General features: G+C 39.3%; 1 protein-coding gene across 1 annotated transcript; it reads right to left on the reverse strand.

Annotated features, from left to right (window-relative positions):
- Positions 1-304: 304 nt before the first annotated feature.
- On the reverse strand, positions 305-26,079 carry PBK (PDZ binding kinase). Its single transcript, XM_020983993.2, has 8 exons — positions 25,973-26,079; positions 21,056-21,162; positions 17,890-17,986; positions 16,759-16,901; positions 9,934-10,103; positions 7,048-7,177; positions 5,123-5,299; positions 305-4,267 (listed from the first exon to the last, which is right to left on the reverse strand). The coding sequence occupies exons 2-8, from the start codon at positions 21,111-21,113 to the stop codon at positions 4,071-4,073; spliced, it is 972 nt and encodes a 323-aa protein (XP_020839652.1). The 5' UTR covers positions 21,114-21,162; positions 25,973-26,079; the 3' UTR covers positions 305-4,070.

Genomic DNA, 26,079 nt, shown 5'->3' on the forward strand with positions numbered 1-26,079 from the left:
CACCCATGGCCTTGCACCTGCAGACAAAGGTCATGGAACCCATGGGCATGGCACCCAACATGACACCTCTATTCCCTTCTGTCTGGGCTGGCTGATTCATTCCATCCTGTCCTCATGCCAGCAGACCTGGGTTTTTCGTTATTTTCCTCAGAATAGGGTATCTGGCCCTGATTTGGACCATGGCCTACCCTTTTACAGGACCCTAAGGGTAACCCTAATGGAGGGCAATACTATTTACCACTATTGCACCTGAACACCCACAAGTGTGCTTCCCATTTACACAAAATCAGTCACCAGACACCACTTACTTTTAAACATGAAATATTTACTTAACAAAAAGATAAGACTATTAGAAAGAAAAAGCAGGAATAACCACAACATTTAACTCAACAGAAGGCAAATGCAGGAATAATCACCCCTTCTGCTCAACGGGAGGCAGGAGCAGGATTAATCATGACATTTACTTAACAGAAAGCAAAGTAGGATTAAAATATAATAGTAGGTTCATAAACCCAAGACTCAGTCTTCCACCAACACACACAGTATTTATGGGAGAGAGTGTGCTCACATTTACAGAAATTAGCAAGGAAGTACACGAGTTTAGAAATCCATGTGTCCAGGGTGAATTACAATTTTGGACACTAGGTCTTGAGGTCTTTGGTCTCCTTGGAGAACAATGAGCAACATGCATCACATACTAAGCAAAAGTATACTTCTCCACTATTCTCAGGCTGCTAAGGCAATGACAAACTTTTAGCACGTAGTCACCTTGGGCAGGATGCTAACAAAGTGTTATGCACACTCAGTGATAAAATTTCCTTAAGCTGAAGACTGTTGAAGTTGACAGATCTGCTTTGGCTTTCAGAGGAATTACTTCTTCTCAAGTTATAGATAATAGGGCCATGCAGCTTCTGCCCAGCCAGCTCCTCAAATATCAAGGGAGTCTGCTCTTGTACAAATTGGCTCTCAGGAAAATCAAAGTGTTTCTCACAGCAAAGCAGATGCAAAGCCTGATTCCTTGCTTTTGTCCTCCTTCCTAGCCCAGTGTGGAAGAGGACAATCCCTTTTCCAGGCTAGAGATGGCACTACAGGGCCACAAACTCAGACAGCTCTCCATAAAGCAGCAGGAATAATCATCTCTCTTCCAAGCCCTAGGTGAAACAGTACCTCCCTTCTGAGTCAGCCCAGCTTCCAGAAGAACAGCCATGGACACTTCCCGTCCACTCGCCAGCTGAGAGGCTTCTTCACATCAGCAGTTTTCCTAGCTGCCTGCTTCCTGTGCTCAGCTCCTTCTTTATTTCCTGGCTTAGGAGTTTTTCATGCTTCAAATTATTGTCTCCTCATAAGCATGAACAATTTTCTCTGCTTTATGATGTGAAAATCAAAAGAGCCACTTTTCTGTCAGGTATGACCCAGAAGGTTCCCAGTTATTTGATTCACAATTTGTTATAACCACCAAAACATGAAAAAGCCACATGCAGATGAACTTATGGATTACAATGTCTTGCAGCCCCCATCACCTCAATCACTGTTCTGCCTTCTAACTGGTCTATACACCTGAGACAGTTCTCTTTCAGAGCCTCAGACGTCAGTCTCTGCAACATTTTATTTGAAAGATTACATTTCTTTAAGTTGACTTGTTTTCCTAACATTATTTTGCTGTCCCTTTAAGCAACCAAACTTCCCATATGAAAAGGATAGTCTCACTGTCTAAGCTACAGGACCATGCTGTAGCACCACCACAGCCACCCCTCACCCCTAGCTCTTTCCCACCTGCCCATAAACACTTCTAGAGCTCCTCTATCTAAAACTCTTCTCTCTTCCATCCCCCACCCTACCTTTCCACTCTTTTCTTGAGAAAGTTGTTTAGAACCGATTTAATTCCTCACTATTCACTTTCTCCATCCCTTTTAACCAAACTTTAGTTCATAATGTTTGAAACCTCTGGGTTCTCACTGATTCTTCCCTTTTTGGTACTCAAATCATCATGTTGGGTTCTGTTAATTCTACTTCCCCAACGTCTGTTGGATACACCCTCTCGTAAATTCTGCTAAAAGTTTTCAGTAGCTCCCTATTGCCATCCAAATAAAGTTCACACTCCTCTCCCTTGCAGCCAAGGTCCTCCACAATCTGAAGCCACTTTTCAGCCTTTTTTCTCATCTTACACTTTGGTCAAACAAGACAACTCCTTCCAGCGGCAGACACTGTTTTCACACCTACCTCCCCATAGAGAGGTAGGAAATCCCAAGCCATCTATAAAAGCTCTCTTCCTCCATTCCTTCTCTGATGTCTTCAGGGGGTAGTGACCCTTGTGAGTAATCTGACACTTAACTGAAACACAGTTTAATTTAATATTACTTATCTTTGTTGAGGTCTTAGCCCCCGACTAAATTCCAAGCATTTTTTTTTTTTAGGCAATTGGGGTTAAGTGACTGACCAGGGTCACACAGCCAGTGTGTGTTTCGTCTGAGGCCGAATTTGAACTCAGGTCCTCCTGATTTCAGGGCCAGTGCTCTCTCCACTGCGCCACCTAGCTGCCCCAATTCCAAGCTTCTTGAGGGCTGGGGGCAGTCTAAGGAGACTCATGTAAGGTCTCTTTCTCTCTCCCACAACATATAGCATAATGCTCTGCACACAGTAAATGCATGTTAAAGCTTTGCTTCTTTCAACTCCTCCTCAATTCCATGTCCTCTGTTTTATCAACTTCCCTGACTTTACAGCTCTTCTCACATTTATTGACACCCTGGAGATAGTCCAGGAAATTTCATGAACAGAGGCCTATCGCTCCATTCCCCTTAAGGAATCTTTTCTTTCTCATCTTTTCCATTTGTATGGCTTCGTGCCATCAGATCTCTTCCCCAAATTCAGTTGTTGACTGTCTCCATTATGGTGCTGGGGATGTTCAGTGCTTTCCCTGGTGGTGGGGTAGACAGGGATTGGGCTGGGTCACTGCTGAAATAGACAGTACAGAAGTTACTATAATCAAAGTTGACTCTCAGGTCTGTCAGGCTGGTCATGTAGGGCACATGTAGGGGGAGTGAATCATTCATGCAGACTTCCCATATTATTTCAGAAGACTACTTAAGTAAAAAGTATTTTCTATCTTTATTTCTTAGAGTATATTCCTGGACTGTGTATTTCTCTTTATTTTGATGTCATAGGGGTGGTATTTTTGTTGAGATCTTCCATCACCTTTTTCTGGAAGTCACCTACAAACAAACTTTTAAGTCTTTTAAGTTAACTTTTATGTTGAACTTTTCTCAATGTTTTCATTATTTCAACTCTATCTTTTTATGAAACACTGAGGCTACAGCTTACAATATATGAAAAATAAAGAAGGAACCATATAACTTAAGGTGACATAATTTAATAAATTAGACACTCTCAGGTAGAGATCCTGAGAGTTTAAGGAGAGCTGTAGCAGTTCGTTTAAACAAGAAATGCCCACTCTTGAAAACCAATCCTGGGGGAAGCAGCCAGGATACTGTTGTTTGCTTGTTTTTAAAATGTAATTTAATTCTCTCAGATTCCACTGCTTATATTTAATCACCGCATCAGGCAAATATAAACAAAAGACTGAAATTTTTCAAATATAAAAACCTTTCTGAACCGAGATATTCTATACTCCAAAAATTCTACTAACCCCTTGAAAATGGGAGTTCTATAAGAAAATAATAGTTTTATTATAGGTATTGAAAATTGCCATTTTACCCAAAATAATTTTAAAAACTAAGCCTAACTGCACTTTATTGGCAGTGTTTTAAGTCTGTAAAGCAACTTCTCATGAGCACTTGAGTAATCAGATGGCCATATGGAGTACAATGAAAATCCACTGACTTCAACACTTCTAAAAGATAAGCATCATAAGTAGATGAGCATCCTAATGTTAGAGACTCTAATTCAATTTCTAAGAAAGCTTTTCAGTTCTTATTAGGTTATTTCAGGAAATCTTAATAATGAAATTTTGGTATAATAGCTTTCAGCCTGTTATACAAATGTATGATAGTTAATAACATAATGATGCATCAGTCAGTCACAGTATTTCAAAAAAAGTGAATCCTACATAATCACTACATATTCATTTCCAAAGCTTCAACAATGTGTGCAGCGGAGGGACGATCTTTAGGATTTTCATTAGTGCAAACAGAAAACAGTTCAATCACTTTTTGATATGAATCATCCAATTCTTCCATGTTAATGGCTGGCCTCGTTCCCAATGCTTCATAGTATGCTTCATCGTCAAACAAGCTCTCGTCAAATGTTTCATCTGCTCAATAAGGTTAGAGATAAATAGTTGACATAAGTAATTATGGGTAATTAGAAAGTCAGTTTAAGGTCAAAGAATCAGAATTGTAAGGGATCTTAGTAGTTATATAGTTCAATTCTTCATTTTACAGATGGGGAAACTAACTCTCAGAACCAGAAAGTACTTTGCAAACTGTAAAGTGCTGTAAAACAGGTATTTACTATTACTAAATTAGGTTACTTGATTCTCAGTTCTTTCCATCAGACCATATGAAATGCTTGTTAAGAAGTCTGAGACAAACTCTAGTGGAAAGAATATCACCACTCATCTTAATTTAAAGATTATCCTAACTGTGCTATGCCAGCTCATACAAGGGATCACTTTTTCACATCCTATGAATAGGAAACATGAACAGATGTCAACAAGAGCCTTCAGTAAAAATGTTTTGAACTAGGAGTTTAAATCTGTTTTGGCAAAAGCCCTAAATTCTTGAATCATCAAGTCAGAGTATTTATCAAATAGGTGGCATAAGCCTACTGGAATAATGGATCTCTCTACACTTCAAATAGGATCCTTCTCTAGAAAAATCTTGATATATATCATCGAATTATCTGTATTTCCTTTTATTTATTATATCTGTGTGGTCTTATACTATACTTGCATTTGTTTCAGAAATACTGAAAAGATGCTTTAATAAGCTACTAAATCATATAATCAAATGTTTTTAAATATGTTAGCTAAGTGCAAATACATATTGAATATGAGTCAAGTTTGTATAAAGTATATGTATAATATTTGTGGCATTTTACAGACTACCCTTTAGTCTAAAGTAAGGAAACAAGATTAGAGTGTAAGACAGCAGCATACTTAACATACCTTCATCATCATCATCCTCTGGAAGATTAATGTGTGGAATGGTTAGGGTCAACATCTCCCAAAGAGTTAGCCCAAAAGCAAATATGTCAGCTTTATCAGTAATAATACCACCCTCTTCCAGAGCTTCCTTTGGTTTCCAGGGTTCTGTGCCAATGTAATGTGCCTCAGGATCACTCACTGAATGGAATAAGTATGTTGAGTGACTGGATATTAGGTGTGTTAATTATTCACAGTTTCAATGCAAAACATATCAATGTTACTTCACTTACCAGATAGTCTCCATTTTTTAAAGAAAATACTAACAGATATTCCCAGAAGCACTTAGGAAACATGGTAAGAATCAGCAATTCGGAAATGTTGCAGCAGAAGGCTAAATGTCATGGCATTTCATAAATACAAGATTCAATCTCGTTCCTACAATTTAACAAGCTCAAGCTACAACTATCAGTGTCTATACAGCAAAAAAAAATCTGAATCTCTAAATTAGTGAAGTAATGATGCAAAATCTAATAGCTTCTTAACAGCCAAATCGAAATCCTCTAGCCTTCTCATCCTGTGTGATATTTGTCTCCATTATCCCACCAGTCCTCCAGAGGATCAACCCACTTCACTGGAGACCTTTCTCTTGTGGTTATTTAGTAACATGAGGAACACCAATGTACTATCATCTAGCTTTCCCTTCTGCTGTCTCTAATTTTTGCTAAATCATCTACCTATCTTTTCTAGTCTTATATAGCTCTCAATAATATTTCAATATGCATCACTGAGATTTTACTATTAAACAACTGTGTGCTGCATAGTATACAACATCAATCAACCAACAAGCAATAATTATTAAGCTAGGCAAAGTAACAAGTATTGAGGAAATACCTATCTATGATCCTCAACTAGAGAGCAATGGGGTAGAATGGCAATGAATTGCCTGGGAACAATAGGATAGGTAGGGTACAAACTCCTTTCAGGTACCTCCTTTAAGGGCACTTCTCAAATATTAGTTTATGAGAGTGCTCACGGTGACGTTTTAGAAGTTACTGTTTACAACTTCTGTACTGCTTTTATTAAACTACTAATGGGTAGAAAATTTCTACCTTAAAGGTAGAAATGACTATACTATTTTATACTCTGAGAAATAACTTGAATGAAGGGCTTCCATTTCCCTATCCCTAAAATAAGGAGACTGGTCTAGATGGCCTCTGAAGTCCTTTCTAGCTCTAGACCCAGGTATACGCTGAACTCAACAAATGTTGATGGATTAATTCATACTATATCTAAAACTTTCTAGTCATCTCCTCCTCCAAGCTGCCTATCCTGTGGTCATCCTCCTCCTCTCTCTCCAATTGCAACCTTGCACTGTCCCGGCATCCCCCCAGCTCTAATAGGACAGCTTTTGTCTTATCTTGCTTGAGGACCAGGCCTCCATGTCATTTCCCAGCTAATTCCACCCCAGGTAGCCATATATGTATCACCCTCTTTTCAACTCCCCTTTCTGTATTATTTTGCTTGCATATATATCCCCAGCATTTAGCGCAGTGCCTGTACATAGTAAGTGCTTAATAAATGCTCTATTTGAAATATTGTAGCGACTAACAGATACAAACCTCTAAAACTAACATTGCAAGGTAATGCCATAAAATGAATTACTCTTCTTTGCTGATATGCACTAGAACTTTATTAGGGTGCTTCCATAACCTGTTTTTGCTTACAAATCAAAATTAGAATTATTTTGTAATTAGATATAATATTCAAATTCTTAGCTTACAAGAAAACTGCAAGTGTTTAGGCAGTAATTAGTAGATAAATCTAGGATAAGGTATTTTAAATACCCATAGGATGCCAAACACATACAAATTTATTGTCTTGTCTTCAAGGAATGTATATCCTAACAACACAACCCAGTTCAAACCCTAGAGAAGAGAATTACTTACCAGTCATATTTTCATCCAATGGCAGTGAGACTCCTACATCACAGATTTTAATTGCCTCAAAGTCACCTTTAATTACAACATTTGAAGACTTTATATCTCCATGGAGTAGATTCTTTTCCTGGTGAAGATACTGGAAGAAATTGTATAATTAGCACCCAGAAGCAGGATGACAAAAAAGAGAACTGATGAAAGAATGGCAACACCATAGGTGCGGATAATGAACTACAGAGTTTCTGATATTCTGAGATGCACTTGGTCAAACACAATAATGATGACAATAAAAATAAGAGCAACAAAAACAACAACGTGCTTTATAAACACGATAACCATTAAATCCTGCTTGTCTTAGTTCCCCTGTTCTAAAGACCCCTAAGCTATTTATAATTAGAGTCGTTATTTGGCATTGCTTAGTCATTTGGAGATCTATATTGAGAGATATCATAAATTTTAATATCTAGTACTAGCTAATTGATAAGAAGTAAGTAACAGCTTTCTCTGTAATTATCATCCACATAGATCTTTGTGTGTAGAAAGATAAGAATGAAAGCAAGGTTTGACACTGCTCAAAAAAATAAGGACTATTAACCTTCTAAGTACCTAACTGTTCTGGAAGATTGAGAGGAATTTAAGAGAGAGAATTGCATCTGACAATGAAAACTTTCATTCTTGTTGGAGATGCAAGGCACAAACATGGAAATCAGGTGAATAATATAAAACAGCTTGTTATTAAGTAAGTACAAACAGTATGTATTAAAGAAATATAGAGATGGACTAGCATCACCAGGGACTATTTCATGGTGGTGAAAATTAAGCTGAATTCGGAAACATAGGTACGATTTGCAAAAATTAAAAAGCAGTCCAGGCATAAACAAAGGCTTGGAGATACGAATGAGCATGACATATATAATGTAAAAAGACTGGCCTGGTTGGAGCAATTCTACGCACACAGCAAGCACTTAATGTAATCACACGGTAAAGGAAGACCAAATAAAATTCACTTATTCATTAATAACAAATGAAGTGCAAGAAAAAAGGGTTTTATTACATTCAGCATAAGAAGAACCACATACTTATAATGGTAATACCTGTCAGATCTTGCTCACATCTTGAATTAGGGAATGAGGATAGGAAGAAAAGGGAATAAGCATTTATTAAGCACTTATGTGCCAGCCACTGTGCCAAGTGCTTTAAAAATATTATCCCAGCTGATCTTCACAAAAACCATTTGAGATAAGTGCTATTATTATCCCAATTTTGCAATTGGGGGAAATGAAGCAGACAGAGCCTAACTGATTTGCCCAGAGTCACCTAGTTGGTAAATGTCTCAGGTCAATTTTGAACTCAGGTCTTCCTGTTTGAGCCCTTACACCACCTACCTGTGTCAAATGGGGATGGTAACAATTATATTACCTACTTCACAAGGTTATTGTAAAGATCAAATCAGATAATTTTTAAAGCTATAAAGTGCTATACAAATTATGCTATTATAAATGTAGTAAGTATAATTAATTAATATAAGTGTAATTATTATACAATTCTCTTGGGATGGTTCCAACTAAAATGACCACATGCCTTTAGATCCTCTCTCAAATATGAAAATGAAGCCTGGTTAAAAGATGAAGTATTAACAATGAGAAATTTCATGTCTGAGTATATTTAACCTTTATCTCTCCCCCCTCCCCCAAATCTGCCTGATTCTTTGCTTTAAGGAAAGCAAATAATAAATTTTTTTCACATTGGGATTTTGACAGGCTTTCCAATTTTTCCATAATGATTTAAAAAACCCAAGTTTGCTAGACCCTAATCACATTGTAAGTCTAGATTTAGAATGTAGTTCAAAAAAAAGGGAAAAAAATCAAAAAGCCCCATCAACTTCAGCTATTTGATGTATTCAAAATAGCACACATGGTGATATAACAATAGAGTAGCTAATTATCTAAAAATAGCAGTTGTACAAATTTAGCTTAACTGTATTTAGACAATTATTTGAAGATAAAATTAAAGTCATAAATGGCATCTTTGCTCTCTACGCTCATATTTAGGAATTCTTATCAGCCTTAAAAAACATACACCATTATCAGTCTGTTAATCTACCATCCTTGGGATTGCACCTCATAATACTTTGTCCTTTGGCTAGACTTCATTTTCATATTTGAGAGGCCTGTGGCTGTCTTAGAAGGAGTCATCACAAGAAGCCAGAACTTTATGATAAACCATACATATAATACGTAAGCCATTTGTAATTTGCATAAGCATAACATAGAAAGCATTTAGTGCATATTTATCACAATGATTATGCAGGGGTATGTACATAGCTACCCAAACTCCTTCTTCTTCACTCTCCAAAATATCATTTAGACTTTGTATTATGAATATTAAAAACATTTAGGTACATAGTTTTTCAATCTTTCACTGTAATGAATAATAAAATTCACACTAGTCAATAGAAAATCTGTAAAACTGGCACCTGATTTGTATGAAATGCTTCTTTATTTATAACTCACATAACACACATTTCATATCAAAAGTTAGCATTCCAAATTCCGAAGCAACTTCTGAGACTCAAAATTTACTTATGAAATTTATAATCCTGATAATGTTACTACGACCTCTGAAACATATTTTTACCTATTTACCATTAAAGAAACAAATAAATGGCACAAGATGAATTAATAAAAGGCAAGGACTCCATCTAAATTAAATTTCTTATAAATGTTTTAAATTCTCTTTGAATTCAGAAAAATATGCCATGCACTTGATGTAGATGTTGAGACTATTGTTCTCTATGTGCTTAAGTGTAAAGTGTATACTATCAACTATATGCGTACATTTGCTTTATATGTGTTCTATATAAAAGTAGTTTTAAATATGACGGCATTGACATACCTTTAACCCCCTCGCCATGTGCAAAGCAACTTTCAAAATCGTAGCAGCTGGGAAAGGAGAATGGCAGTTGGAATTTCTTTCTTCTATTAAGTCATTGAGAGACTTTTCTCCTCCATATTCCATAGCAAGACACATACTGCCATCATGGGCTTGAGCATATGCACGATAACCTTAAAGAAAGTGATATTTTCTTACCAGAGTAGGGAAAGATAATTAATAGTTCTGCTTTTATGGCAATATATGACTAAACCAATACTGGCAGCTATCTAATAAAGCAAAGATATTTATGCAAATAATTACAAAACTGATTTAGCAATCTAAAGAAGCTTTCTACCACCACTACCCATCCCCCTCGCCAATGACTATCAGTAATACCAATGTAGTAAATCAATACTCTATGATAGAAACTCTGGGAAAAGAATTTTGGTATATTGGATAGAGTATCAAGGCTTGGACTCAAGAAGATCAAATACCGCCTTAGACACTTGCTAGCTCTGTGACTCTGGGTAAGTCATTTAACCTCTATTTGCTTTGGTTCTTCATCTGTAAAATGGGACACACTGGAGAAGAAAACAGCAAACCACTCTAGTGTCCTTGCCAAAGAAACCCCTTGGACTTTTGTCATGTAGAATTGGACACAATTAAACAACAAAAATTTAGCAAATGCATTTGGGAAAACTGGTTTGTAATTTGAAGGGAAATGTATTTAGAAGGAACTTAAAAATTATTGCAAATGGCTATGAAGTCTTGGATAAGAAGCTGAAGAAGGTGCAAAAATCACATCTTCCTCTAAGAATGGAATTTGAATTTCTGTACCACAGATTAAAACACTGAGCTGATAGATTCCTAGCCAAAGATGGAGTCTATCTAAGCAAAGACTGTTAAAATCAATCAATAAATATTTACTGAGTGATTTCTTTGTGTCATTTTGCATGACTAAGTACTGGAATATAAAGAAAAATTTTAAAAAGTCCCTTGCCCTCAAGGAGCTTACATTCTAAAGTGGGAGATAACATATATATGAATAGGTAAATAACAGAAACACACAGAGTGGATGGAAAATAATCATAGAGAAGAAGGCACTAGCAGATGGGGTGGGTGGGGACAATGACCTCCTACATAAGGAGTGTTTAAACTCATCCTTAAAGAAAGTCAGATATTCTGAGAGGAAAATGAGGAGTGAAAGCATTCCAGGGATTGGAAATAAGCACAGAGATAGGAAATGGAGTATATATGTGGGAAGAGCACGACAGTAACAACTGAGTAGAAAGGAATAATGCATAAGAAAGCTAGAAAGGTAGGAAGGGGCCAGGTTGTGAAGGATTTAAAATGCCAAACAAAGGGGTTTATATTTGACTTATACATCTCAGGGACCTTGCAGGGAGTTGGGGTGGAGGAGGGAGGGGAGGAAAGGCACGGTCAGAGTTGTTTTAGGAAAATCAAGTTAACAGCTATGTGGGGAATGGATTAGAGTAGGAGATGATAAAGGCTGGGAGACCAATTAGAAAGCTACTGTAATAGTTCCTGAACTAGAGAGGTAGCTGTTTAAGTGGAAAGGAGGTATATTTTCTCTCTCTCTCTCTCTCTCTCTGTCTCTATCTCTCTGTCTATATATGTATATATGTAAAATACTATGGGGTAGAAATAAAATTTTAAAATTATTTGGACAGAGGAGATAAATGAGCAAGGAGCTCAGGGAAACACCAAGATGGCACACTTGGATGACTGAGTGAATACAGAAGCTCTCAATAGGGATTGGTTCTGGATATACATACTTATATGAGGAATTCAGGAACCATTGAGGGGGAAGCATGATGGGGAATATTTAAGTGAAGGTCAGTAGAGGTGATTCTGTCTTTGGAGTATACTACATATCACCTAGACAAAAAGAAATAGTTGAAGAATTTGGGAAACATTAAAATCCAGGTACAGAGGTATGATATGCTTGTGATGGGAGACTTCAATTATCCAGACATCTACTGGAGCTTTCTACCAAAACAGAAATAAAATACTGGTTTGTCTTAGTGATCAATTCATCTTTTACAAGTATGAAATTTTAAAAGATGGAGGAATGAGTAAAAGAAAATTCTATTTTTGGATCTGATTCACACTAACTGGCTGCTGGGATAACATGATGGGAATGAGATGATGGAAATGATGGGAACCCTGGGGTGACGGGTGGCACAGAAGGTGCTCCACTGCCTTTCAGTTTCTTATACAGAAGAAGATATCTGGGTCAAATCTAACATGCATCCTATAATGAGGAAAGCAGATTTCAAGAGATTCAGAAACATGGGTAAAATCCCATGGACTAAAATGCTATACAGGAAATCAGTCCAAGAAGGATAGGAAATGCTCAAGAACAAAATTCCAATGAAAATGGAAAAATGGGATTTATCTGAAAAGATTGGCGCGGATGCACAGGATTCACCAAACCAATTTAGATTTTAAAAAGAAATGTACAAAGGTGGAGCCAAGGTGGCACAGTAACAGGTAGAAGCATAGTGATCTTCCTCCCAACTCTTCCAAAAAGATCTCGAATACACCACACTGAATATTTACTGGGAAATCCAAGAGAGAAAAAAAAAATAATGAGTCATTTTACTAACCCAGGTCAGCAAAGGGAGATAGAGGTATAGAAACTGGAGATAGGGTCTGACCAGCAGTATCCCAGGCAGAGCATTTTAGGTCAGGGAGAAACACTAGGGTCAAAGAGTGCCAGATTCAGTATACAGAGGCCTAAACTTGAGAAAAAGTGCTAACTAGCAGCTCTGTTGCTCACGTTCCAGTTTCTGGTCATAGATCCACACAGACTGGGGAGGGAACCTGGGACCAGGAGTACCATTCCAGGGTAAGGACTGATCTCTGGCCCTAAGCTGTACCAAGCATGAAGCAAGTTCATAAGCAAATAGTAGCAGTGTGGCTCTGACCCAAGGAGTGGAGTGGAGTCTCTGTGCTAGTTTCCAGCCCAATCTGAAACCTGCAATGAAACCAGGGCAAGAATACAACCCAAAGGGAAGCTGACAGTTCAGTCTTTCTCAACCAGCAGAGTTTTTCAAGCTGGCAGGTAGTGGCTAAGTCTACCACTAAGTCCAGTGGATGGAATTCTAAACAGGACAAGTCCACAGGTATATTGCTCAGACCCAAACCCAGACCAGGAACTTGCAGAACTCAAAGCAGGGTGTATGCAAGTGTGGACAGTTGCTAGACTCTGTCCCCTCAACCAGCTGAAAAGCTCTGTTGGTTGAGAGTAGCAGAATTGTAGGCTCCCCTTTGGTCTAAGATTCCTGTCCTGGTTATTCCTCTGTAAGATGGGCTAGATGCTGGGAATAAGACTCTGCTCTGTGCCTGGGGTCTGAGCCACTCTGCTGCTGCTGGCTTCTGAACTTCCTCCTTTCTCAGTACCCCACCCAGGGCCTTCCTATCCACGAATGTCACTCTGCTTCACTCTAGATCTGTGACCAGGAATTAGGTAGTTGGTGAACAGTTTGTACCTGTCTCCCCTGAGTGCCCTTGTATAGGTCTGATGGAGCTCCAGTCTGGACCCACCTCTTGCACTGCTACACGGTCTCTCCGTGGGTGCTGGAAGGCTCCAAAATGCCATGTGCTCCTGATCCAACTGCCCCCAGTGTTTGCATACCTGTCTGTCTCCCTATGGCAAGCTGGGCTGGACAAATGATCAAATGATTCACTGTGACTTTTTCTGGACGTTTTCATGAGGTTTTGATCTGGTACATTTTCTAAAACTGTTTGGAGTGGTTTGTGGTTTTTTATTTTGTTTTTTGGGGGTTTTTTGCTAGGCAATGGGGTTAAGTGATTTGCCCAGGGTCACACAGCTAGTGTCAAGTGTCTGAGGCTGGATTTGAATTCAAGTCCTCCTGACTCCACAGCCAGTGCTCTATCCACTGTGCCACCCAGCTGCACCCTAGAGTGGTTTGTGGAAAGAAGCTCACTGCTTTTTATCACTCTGCCTCCATCAAAGACCTTTTAAAATTAACAGCAGCATGCACATTCACTGTGACCAAAGTTTCTTATCCTATTCACAGTCTAATATGGGGACATATGTGTCTCCTCTGAGACACCTCTGAGAATTCCTATCATTAGAGGTTACAGAGGGAGTTAGAGAGCTCTCTGTCTTCTTGAGCTGCCTTGGCTGGAAAAATTACTGTGACTTTTCTTGGCTTTTCTGATCCGAATTCAATTTGACATATTTTCTAGGTTGTCGGGGTGTGTGTGTGTGTGTGTGGATAGCTAGGCTGGGTCTCACTTGGCCATCCTGACTAACTCAAGCAAGTCAATTAGACAGAGGGCCTGTGAGTGGTTCTATTATATCTTGATGATCTTAAAACAAGAATGGAAAGATTAAGACAAGGGGTGGGGAGTAGGAGGAAGGAAGGTTAGGGAAAAGTTTTATCATATAATCAAAGTATACAAGTATACGTTTATACCAACAGGGAAGAACTGAATTAGTCAAAGAAGGGAGGAATATATATACACACAGTTAGGTACAAAATACATTTCACTAATAAGAGAAATAGGGAGAAAGGCAATAAGGGATGGATAGTCAAGAATAAAAGGAAAGGTAGATTAAGGGAAGGACTGGTCCTAAGCAAAACAAATTCTAAGCATGTACAGAATATTTATAGCCACTCTTTTTATGGTGGCAAAGAATTAGAAATTAAAGGAGTGTCCATCAATCAGGGAATGGCTGAAAATTTATGGTATATAAATGTGATGGCATATACTATTATGCTGTAAGAAATGATGAAGAGAGTAGTTTCAGAGAAACTTAGGAAGACTTTTATGAACTGATGCAGAGTGAGGTGAGCAGAATCAAGAGGACAAGTTTATATGATGACAATATTGCAAAGACAAACAACTTTGAAAGGTTTAAGAACTTTGATCGACGTAATGACCAACCAGAATCTCAGAGGACTAACAATGACACCTGCTACCCACTTTCTGATAAAAAGCAGAATAAGACATATATGACCAATAAGGAAATTTGTTTGGCTTGAGGTTTTTTTTTTCCCTATCTCAATTTGGGGTTGGGAGGCGGAAGGATGGGAAGAGGGAGCAGATTTTTGAGGCTAAAAAATAAAATTTAATTTTTAAGCAACAAATGATGAATATAAGAGCGTGGAATGGTCCTCTAAAAACAATGTTAGCAGTGTTAAAGCTCAAATAAACCAAAGCTGTCGAGGGAAGCCAAGGACAACCAAAAAAAATTTGTTGGTTTTTTTTAAAGCAAAACAGAGAAAAAGAGGATCAAAGAAGGGATGAGAACCTGAAAGTAGTGATAAATGAATGGATAATAGCTGCTTGATTCTTCTTTTGCTTCTGTTTTCTCTGCCAAGGACAATGACTTTTGCATGGGAAACGTCAGAACAAAAATGACTAATATGGAAAATTTTAGAATGGACATATTAGAGATGGTTGGTGAACATATGGGAAGGTAATAAGTGACCGCAAACAAATCAATGAAGGTTTAAAAGCAGTAATACCAGTCTAACCTCATTTCCTGTTTTCAAGAAGATTACTAAATAGATGGGGGAAATGCAGTGGAATATAGTTTGCTTAGATTTCAGCAAAGCTTTTGATCAAGTAGCTGAAGTTATTCTTATGAAGATGGAGAGCATATGGATTAGATAATGCAAACAGGTAAGATTCAGGACTAACTGGCCAGTTGTTCTCAAACAGCAATTTTTAATGGTTTAATAGTAATACAGGGCTCCGGTGGACTACCCCAGGAATCTGTGTTTAATCTAGCCCTATTTAACCTTCTTACTAATTACTTTATAAAGGCATAAAACGTATGCTCATCAAATCTGCAAATGACATAAAGCTGGGAGGGATAGCTAGCACATTAGATGTATGACAGTATCAGGATCCAAAAGGATCTTCACAGGCTAAAGGCCTAAGTTAAATCTAATACGGTAAAAAAAAATCAATAATGATAAATTTCAAGCCTTACATTTGTGTCAAAAAAAACCCAACCCCAAAACAAAAACTCCACAAGCACAAGATCAGGGAGGTATGGTTAGGTAATGTTCTGAAAAAGACAGGGGCTGGGATGGGGGGTGGGGAGGCAGGTTAGTGAACTGCAAGCTCAATATAAATGACATGGAAGCCCCAAAAGCTAATGTGACCTTGGCCTTCATTAGAAGATGTGACAGACTTTTTCTATTTAGCCCCACTGGGAAGAACCAGGAGCAGTGGGTAGAAGTTGCAAGGAAGCAAATTTATGCTTGATATCAGGAAAAATTTCTTAGCAAGTAGAACTGTCTTCAGAGGTGGTTTGTCTTCAAGAAGAGAATGAACAACCACCTGTTGGACATGTTCTATCTCCTCTTATATGTGTGACAGAGTAAATGATGGCAGAAGTCCCTTCTAATTCTCACATTTTATAACTGTATGATAATTGAATTTACATAGTAACTATCTCCTCCCAAACCCTGGCAAAATTTACCTGTGAAGACAGATCAGAGCATAATATAATTACTTTAACTAATTCCACTCGGGTTACCACATCAAAATATCAGCAAGTTTACTGCAAGGGATATTCCCAAAAGGACTGTCGAAACCCAGGGTTCAAAATCCATGTACCCTTAAGGGAAGAAAAAAATTTCATCTTTATTTTTACTAACCTTTAAATGAAATCTGACATTTCATTCAGTTAAGGATGTAGGCAACATTATTCTGAAATGGTACATTAGCTTCCCCAGACAGCTAAAGGTTAAGAACCCCTGGTTTAAACAGTGTGTAGCTAAGCAGAATAAAATTCTATTATATACTTCTTATAAATTAAAACTTCTTTAAGCTTACCTACAATGTTTGGATGCTGAAGGTTTTTCAAAATCTTAGCTTCATCAGTTAGTCTCTTTTGATATATACTTTGAAAATGATCATTACATTTAGAATTAATCTTTTTCACTGCCCAGGGAGAATGAGATAAACCTTTGGGAGACCTAAAACAGCAAACATTATATGAAATATAATATGGAGAAAATATGAAATATAATATAAAAAAATATGGAGAAACTTGAGCACAGGCTATGATAAAGTACTAAAAATAAATGACCCACCAAAATGTTCAGCTTTAAAATGAAGAATTAAAGTGATTTCAATGTTTAAACAACTTTTTGTAGATGTCCATCAGTTGTGAAATGGCTTGACAAGTTGAAGCACATGAATGTAACAGAAAATTACTATGCTAAGAAAAAGGAAGAATAAGATAAATAGGAAGATTTATAGGAAGAGATGAAAAATGAAACAAACAAAAACAGAACAATATACTATGGCTACAATATAAATGGAAAGAACAAAATAATCAAAACTGAATGCTATGAAATTATAGCGACCTAGTACAGTCTTAAATGAGAGAGATGAGGATCTATTCTTTGCAGGAGGAAAGCTATGAGTGTGTAATACTGAGTTATTTCAGATTTTTTTTGATGTGTTGGTCAATTTTGCTAAACTGGTTTTTTGCTTTTTGATAAGAGATGGCCCTATGGGAGGGAGATAAGAGATATATTGAGAAATGTCAATGATATAAAAACAAAAGATATCAATTTAAAGAAAAATACTTTTCACTATCAGGATTTCAAATGTTTCCTTTTCTGCTGTGAGAAGTATTTTCACAACCTAAAATGCGTATCAAAAATTAAGATGAGAATGCTTGTATCCTCAATCCCAAGAATAGAGGTGTGCGATAGGACTGGAAAAACAGAAAGAGAAAATACTGGTAGTAGAGTTTCTTAATTTTCTACCTCCCAGGTTAGTAGGTCAGCCACCCTACTCACGACAGCTTAGTACCCTACTACTTATAGACCTAACAAATGATTGAGAATGGCTCAGTAATTTACTTCTCTAATAAATTCCCTGCTTCCACCCTCCCCCCGAAAAAAGCAGACTGGACCCAGAGTTCTATTCAAAATGTTTATTTGTATTCCTTACCTTTTCATAAGGTAAACATTTACCCCAGTGCCATAGCCAAGCTTTTGCATAAATGGAGAGGCTGGAATAGCTACAGATGAGGGAGTTAAGCATGATGCTAAAAATAAAAGAATAAAGACAAATTAATATTTGAAGAAGACTTTTACAAATGTATCATGTTGACCTATTATTGACAACAATATTTTGTGTAAACTTCAAACAATGAACACAGAAAATTATTAGCAAGAACACAATTCAGAGATATGGTAATGCATGCTGGTCTGTGTCCTAAAGGAACTTGGCTCCTAGGGCCAAGACTGTGGTAGTTCACAGAACTCTTGCCTTCAGGGGGGAATTCTGTCTTCCCTAAAGACTGATTGCCTTTCCCTTGAAAAGAGCTGACATAGCCTCTGGGTTCCAGAAAAAATATGGCAGAGCTTCCATTTAAGGATACGCCCAATGGGAATATCTTGCCAGTGGACCCAGATGGTTGCAGAGGAGAAAGTGAGGCTGGTGACTTTGCACATGCCTCTCTCACTTAAATCCAATTCACTTGCATGTCATGGCATCACCTTCCTGAAGTCATGGTCCTCTTCAAGAATGGAAAAACAGCAGCACCAGCAGCAACCTACCACCCACATCCTAGGGAAAACTTGCCTAAAGGCCAAGCTTTCATCTAGTACTTAGCTCCACTCAGGACTCAATTCCATTGTGAATTAAATTCAATTGCACCCTTGTAGAGTCTACCTTTTCAACCTTACCCCCTACCCACTTAACTCAAATTCAAGCTGATTCAATCAAAGCAGGTGCAGACTACACCCAGGTCTGCAGGCTAATTCTGTCACCTGAGAATTACTCCAAACTTCAGGAGAGAAAGTAATAGGGAGCAGCTGAAATGATTCTTAACCTACCTCTTCATTAAAATGTCTACCAAATAGGATTGTTATGATGTAACGTTAGGCCAATCAGAAGAAGCCACACATATTACTGGAGATTTTGTGGTCAACTTACTAATTGTTATAAAAGACCCCATCAGTCCTGGGTACTGCCAGTCCCCTGTCTACACAGTTTTCTCCCACACTAGGCAATCAGCTCTTCTATCCTATTCCACAAGTATTAACTAATTCCCTCCTCCCCTTCCCCCTCTTCCTATTCCTTCCTAAGATTTTGCTGCTTACACTGCTGGCCCCTGAATCTTGTCTACATCTACCACTGGCCTCTGGTAGTGGTATCAACATGTCACTAATAAGCACCCTGTAATGACTCTTGTAGTTGTCCCTTCCTGTCAGAATCCAACTGAACCTCTTAGATGGGTAAAAGCTGAGCCTGGACCACTAGTACTTCCCTTTAGTTCATGAGCTCTGACCAAAGGTCAGAGACTACGTTTCCTAGCAGCCACTCCTCCATGGACAGGATGGAATAGGCAGCCTTGCTGATATCCTCCCTCTTCTCTGGAGAAAGCGAAGGCAAGAGCACTGAACCACATCCTTCAGTGGTGGGGAATTCCTCTTTTCTCCTCCCTATGTCTATAAATTGCTGAGAGTAGGACCCTCAGCATCTTCACATGCAGGACTCTCTGCCTTCACTGGGGACAGAAAGGGCTAGAATTTCAAAATGTGTTTCAGTGACAGGGAACTTCTTTCTTTCACTGACAAGGGCTGGAACCAAGATCTCTGGCAGCTGTATCTTCACTGGCAGGACACTCTGACCTCTGACTACACCAAAGAAACCAAGAGCTGAGGGTCTAGCCACAGGGCTAGGATTAGGACTCTTGGGTCCAACAGTGGAAGGAAATTCTTTTCCTGTTGTGGTTGAGGCAAGGCTTGTATCCTCTATCAGTACAACTTCTTTCACCACTGTAAAAGTATTTGGTCACCTCCTTTTGTCTCTGGCTCTTGAACACAGAATGTCTTCTTATTCTGATAACTGTTCCAGATGCTTGGCAGATATTCCCCCCAGAAATTCCTTTCCATGCCTTGAATGATTCCTCCTTTCTTCACTCCTCCTTCTCTTATGAAGTGTTTCTTATTTATCCTAAGTTGCCTAAGAATGCTGCTGATTGGCTGTGTACTTACTCTAAGCAAGTCTAAAAAGTTATAAAAACTAAATCTGTACTCTAGGATGTCAAAGCTTCTATCAGCAGCTTCCTCAGCTAATACTAATGCTAATATATTTTTATGCTTTCAGTTTGGCCTCCTATCTTTGACCCACAGTCATTAGGTGGGTATGCCCCTCCCAAGAGGTCCCATTCCACTCAGATCCAGAGAATTCTCCAACACTGTGTTCAAGGAAGGAAACTGACAAGCTACAGAAATGCAAACAGGATGGTGAAGGGCTTTGGCCTTGAGATCTTGTAATATTGGTTGAAGAAGTGGTGAGATCTAGCCTGGAGCAAGGAAGATTGTGGGGGTGGGAAGACATAAGTTTTCCTTAGAGATCTGAAGGGCTGTCACAGGGAAGAGAACAGACTTATTCTGACCTCTAGGGCCGAGCAGAACTAGGAACAACGGACAGGCGTTTCAAAGAACTAAATTTAGGCTGAGATGTAAAGAAGAATTTTCTACTAATTGGGGCTATCCGAAAATGGATTGAGCTTTCTCAGGAGCTCGAAGACACATGAAGTCTCCTCCCTCCCAGCATTCCTATAGCATGTAAGTTCCTTGAGGTTAAAAACTATACGATTTTTGTCTCTGAATTCCCAACACCTGGCATAGTGTAAGCCCTTAATACTTGACTGATTAAAAAAGAAGTCACCTGTCCTTGTGAGTTTTCTTAGGACTTTTGTCTCTTCTACATTTTTCACATTCTGTTCTGTACTACAGCTTAGTTATGTTCAGTACAGTTGTTACTTTCCTAAACTGCAAGGTCTTTGAGGTAGGGACTATGTCTAATTTCTGTAACTTCTCCCAGTATCTACTACACAGAATGTTAACATATGTTAATACACATTAACAGGGACTTATTAATTCATTCATCAGTTACTAGTGGAAGGGGGTTTAGAGATGCCCCGTGCAAACCACCCCCCTCACAGTTGGGAGTACCCCCTCCTTACTGTTGATTTTGTATTTATTTATACATATGCATGTTGTCCCTGGAGTGGGCAGGGAATGTCATTTTGGCCCCTGTATCCTAAATACTTAGCAAAGTGCCTGGCACATAGGCCCTCGCTTGCTATGATTAAACTTACAAGACTTCTTCTTGTCAGATAACTTGCTAGGTGTCTTGAATGCATTTGGTCCTTCCATTATTAAAAACAAAACAAAAAAAACAACCAATAGCAGCAAACCCTAGGTTCTATAATAGAAAAAAAAACATGGTTACATTAATTCACATGGAAAATGCTTCTCATTAATACAGAATTATATAATTTTAGCACTGGAAGGGCCTCAAAGATCATCTGGTTTAGTCACATAGCTTTATAGGTAAGGCAACTGAGGCCCAGAGAAGTAAATAACTGGCCTAAGATCACCCAGCTAGTTAGTGGCAGTTCTGGAAATAGAACCCAGGTAGCCTGATATGCAGCCTAGTACTTATTCCACTACACTGTGCTTAAAAGACAAAAGTATACAAGCACAGCAAGGTCCTATAGCTCCTCTTTCACACCACAATGTACTTTCACTAGCTACCCTAAAGGAGCAGCAGAGTGCCACCTGTACCCAAACCCAGGCCCAGTCACTGACCACAGCCCTCTGATTGCCTTCCCTGAAAAACCTTTTCCCTCTCCATCTACCTCTCAAGTTAAGGAATAAACCTAGATCAGTCCCAATTCTCTCTGCACTGCCTTCTAGAGTTTGAGAGTTTCTCTTTCCATCTGCAATCTATTACCCTTTCCACACACCTCACTTCCCACCTCCCACGGTTTCTCTTGTTTCTCTTCTCTAACCTTGTAAAAATTAATGAACCATCATTTGAGAAAAACTGTCCCCTGCTCACTCCTTATGTTCTGTCATCCACTGCTCCCTCAACCTGACCCCAAATTCAATCCTGCCTACTCTTTCCCTTTCCACAATGAACAAAAATCCCCTTTTATCCTGGACTTCTTTATTTCACTTTTATTATCTATTAGCCCTCACTGGGACCTGGCTCCTCTCTGATGACATAGCACCCCCTGGCTATACTTTTTTCTCAACTCTATTCCCCACCCCCTAACACCAATGGATTCCACTCAATAAAAATTATGGTAGTTATAGTACACTGATTCCCCAGGTCATTTCCCTTTCTTTCTCAAAGAGTTCAGCACCTTTTCCCCTTGTGCGTTAAAAAAAAAAAAGTTCTTTGTCAATTCATTGCAGCTTGGTCCTTGGAGGCATTCTTTTCATTTAGTGAAGCAATTCAACTTTACACCGTCCTTTTCTCTTGCCATCTTTTTCTAATGCAGATTGTGCTCAGCCAAGCTTCAGATTTCTATTACTCTGCCAGTCTTCTCCTTCTTTGCTCCAACACTGCCACCACAGGTATACACCCTCATCACTTCATGCCAGAGCTACTGAAGTAGCCTTCTGATTGGTCTCTCTCCCTTACATTTCTCCCCCTCCAGTCTATCCCCCACTCAGTTGTCAAACTGATCTTCCTTTTTTTTTTTTTTTGGCTAGGCAATGGGGTTAAGTGACTTGCCCAGTGTCACACAGCTAGTAAGTGTTTGATCTGAGGCCAGATTTGAACTCTGGTCCTCCTGCCTTCAGGGCCGGTGCATTTTCATTGACTGTTCCCCATGTCTGGGACTCTCTTTCTCCTAATCTTTGCTTCCTGGCTTTCTTTGAGTCTCAGCTCAAGTCCTACCTTCTGCAAGAAATCTTTCCCAGTGCTTAATCTTAGTGCCTTCCCTCTGGGATTATCTCCAATTTATCCAGTACATATCATCTGTACGTAGTTATTTGCATGTTATCTTCCCCACTAAATCATGAGATCCTTAAGAGCAGGTACTGTTTTCTGGCCTTTCTTTGTATCTTCCATGACTTAGCACACTGGCCTTGAGGCCACACATGGCTTTCTAGGTCCTTGGATGTGGCCTTTTGACTGAGTCCAAATTTTACAGAACAATTCTTTTATTAAGGGCATTTGTTCTGTGAAGTTTGGATTCAGTCAAAGGGCCACATGTAGCCTTGAGGCCTAAGGTTCCCCATCCCTTAAGCACACAGTAAGTATTTAATAAATGCTTGCTGACTTGCTTGCTCCTTAAGTTCCTCTGCAGTATCTTCATCCAGGTCACGCCCACTAACCATGGGTTTCCTCCAATGCCCTCTCCTTTTCTCTCTCTACTATATTGCTCAGTGATCTCATTAGCACCCATAGATTCAGTGATGATCTCTGTACAAACCGATTCTCATATCTATTTGTCCAGTCCTAACTAACCTCCAGTGTCCCATCACCAGCTACCTATTGGACACCTAGAAATTGATATCTTGTAGACTCTTTAAATTAAACATGTCCAAAACCGTTCTTTTTCTTTTCTGCCCACAAACCTTCTTCTGAACTTCCCTATTTCTGTGGAAGGTGCCACCATCCTCCAGTCACCCAAACTTACAACTTTGGTGTCATCCTTGACTTCCCCCACACACTCGCTCCACTTAGCCAATTTGCTGCCACATTTAACAACTTTTACATACATCCTCTTTTCTCTACTCACACAGCTGCCATGATAGTACAGGTCCCCATCACCTTACACTTGGACTACTGCAACAACTTTCTGGTTGGTTTCCCTGCTTCAAGTCTTTCCCCACTACAATTTATCTACCACAGAGCTGCCTAAGTGATCTTTCTAAAGAAGTCTGACCAATGCTGTCATCACCACCTCCCACCTACACTCAATAAACATAGTATATACTTACTAAATGTTTACTGGCTGACTATATCTAGAATCAAATACACAATCTTTTTTTCATTGAAAGTCCTTCATAATTTGGTCCCAAACCATCTTTTTAGTTTTATTATACTTTACTCTCTTTCATACACACTATAGTAAAGCTGAACTAGTCTTCCTCTTGATCTTCACAAACTATTGCTTTATCTCCCATCCCTGTGCCTTTGCATTGGTCATTTCCCATGCCTGGAGCTAGTTTCCTTCAAGGTTCAGCTGAAGTGTTACTTTCTTCACTAGACTTTGCCCTTATTACCCTCAGCTGCAATTACCTTACACCCAAATTATCTTGATTTTGTACATACACACATATAAGTTCTTTAAATGAAGGCATCTTTTTACTTTTGACTTTCATCTACAATTCCTAGCATTGCCCAGCGCATAGTAGGCCCTTGGCAAATGTTTGTTGATCAATTCAGCATCCCAGTGTTTCCTCAGATCAAAAGTGCCTTCCCTAGATAGCAGTATGTATTCTCTCCCCCAGCTCCTACACAGCAGGTACTTACTACCTCAGTGCACTTTAACACCATGAACAGGCCCTCCATGGGCCTTTTCTTCCACTAAGCTTTTCCTGGAAATTCCATTTTGAGGAAGGGCCCAGTCATTATTCTAAGGACTCTGCTACCATGTCCTTGTTCTGCCACCTCCTCTCCCCATTCAACTTGTTAGCTCCCTCCCTATGTGTTGTCTTCCCTCATTAGAATGTTAGCATTTTGAGGGCAGGAACTGTTTGTTTTTGTTTTGTTTTTTTTTTGGCTTGTTATTTGTACCCTTGAGGCTTAATACAGTGCTTGGCACATACTAAGTGCTTAATAAAAGCCCCAGAATTTAAGAATACCTTGAAGGACCAAGCTGCAGGCAACTGATAAAGTACATTTTTTTTAAATACACAAGGGGAAAGAAAAAGTAGAGATAGGATGAAATATTTTATTTGGATTAAAATTATAATAAATTTTTTGCCTCAGTTATCATGCCTGGTTCTTCTAGTGTTTTAATAAATTCTCATTGACTGACTTTGTACTCAATAGAGCTTAGTACAGCACCTGGCACACAGTAAGCCCTTAATAAATGTTCATTCCACAGGCAGATTCTAAAGAAGATTTATGAGGACACAAGCTATATGACAGGGTGGTGGGCAGAGAGGAACAGCCTAGGAGTCTGGAACTTCTTTAAGGCTATAAAGCCCTATTGATCTGCATCAGTGAATGGAGTAAGATTACACTGGTGAAATCACGTTTCCCAACCTCCTGGAGTGCTAGAGACTCATCTGTTTCCTACAAAGGGAATATAATGTTTTCTCTCTTCTATATCTGTTTACTGTGTTTCTCTACATTTCTGATGCTTTCTCTCTATTTCTTTTTCTGTTTCCATCTCTATAGTTGTTTCTGTCTCTTTCTATACTTGTATTTATCTCTATTTCTATTTCTCTCTATTTGTTTCTCTCTTTGTGTCTCTCTGCATGTTTCTCTGTGTCTCTGTTTCTTTTTCTTTCTCTTTTTCGGTCTCTATTTGTTTCTCTATCTCTCTACATTTCTCTCTATCTCTCTCACTCCAACCTAAAACCACACAGGAAAGGAGGAAAGAAAAAAGCAGAAGGAAAAAGAAAGACTCCCCTGGTCCAGCCCCCAGGGAACAAGATTCCCCTGTCTCTACAATAGTGCTTCTCGATCTTTTTGGTCTCAGCACCCCTTCACACTCTCAGAACCCCTTACACTCTCAGGACCCCTTCACACTCTCAGGACCCCTTACACTCTCAGGACCTCTTCACACTCTCAGGACCCCTTCACACTCTCAGGACCCCTTACACCCTTAGGACCCCTTTACCCTCTCAGGACCCCTTTACACTCTTAGGACCCCAAGAGCTTGGGGGAAGATCACATCTATGAATGTTTACCTTTGTCAGAAATGAAAACTTCTGAATTTTAAAAGCATATATTCATTTAAAGTCACAGTAATCAACTCATTACGTGTTCACAAACTGCACCTTGGTCTCGGGTGACCCTAGAGTCACCGGGGCTCCTGAGGCCTCGGTTTCTTCACTACAAAGACGCCGGACTGGAAGCCAGAGGCCCTGAGTTCGAATCCCAGCTCCGCCGGACTAGCGCGGTGACCGCCTGGCTGCAGTTTCCACAGAACGAAGGGAAGGTGGCTGGGACCCCACGACCTCCTGACCTCCCCGAGGGTGGGAGGGGTCCGGGGGAGACAAGCAACCCCCGCCGACCCTCGTCCCCTAGCTCCCGGCCTTACCTGAGCAGGCACCGAGCAGCCGCAGCGCCCGTAGCCGCCTCTGCTGCCGCCGCAGACTCGACTGAGGCCGTTGAGATTCGAACGCCCGCGGCCTTCCAACCCGCGCG

The sequence above is a fragment of the Phascolarctos cinereus genome, unplaced genomic scaffold (genome assembly GCF_003287225.1).
Source record: "Phascolarctos cinereus isolate Bilbo 61053 unplaced genomic scaffold, phaCin_HiC Scaffold_2;HRSCAF=192, whole genome shotgun sequence".
NCBI lineage: Eukaryota > Metazoa > Chordata > Mammalia > Diprotodontia > Phascolarctidae > Phascolarctos > Phascolarctos cinereus.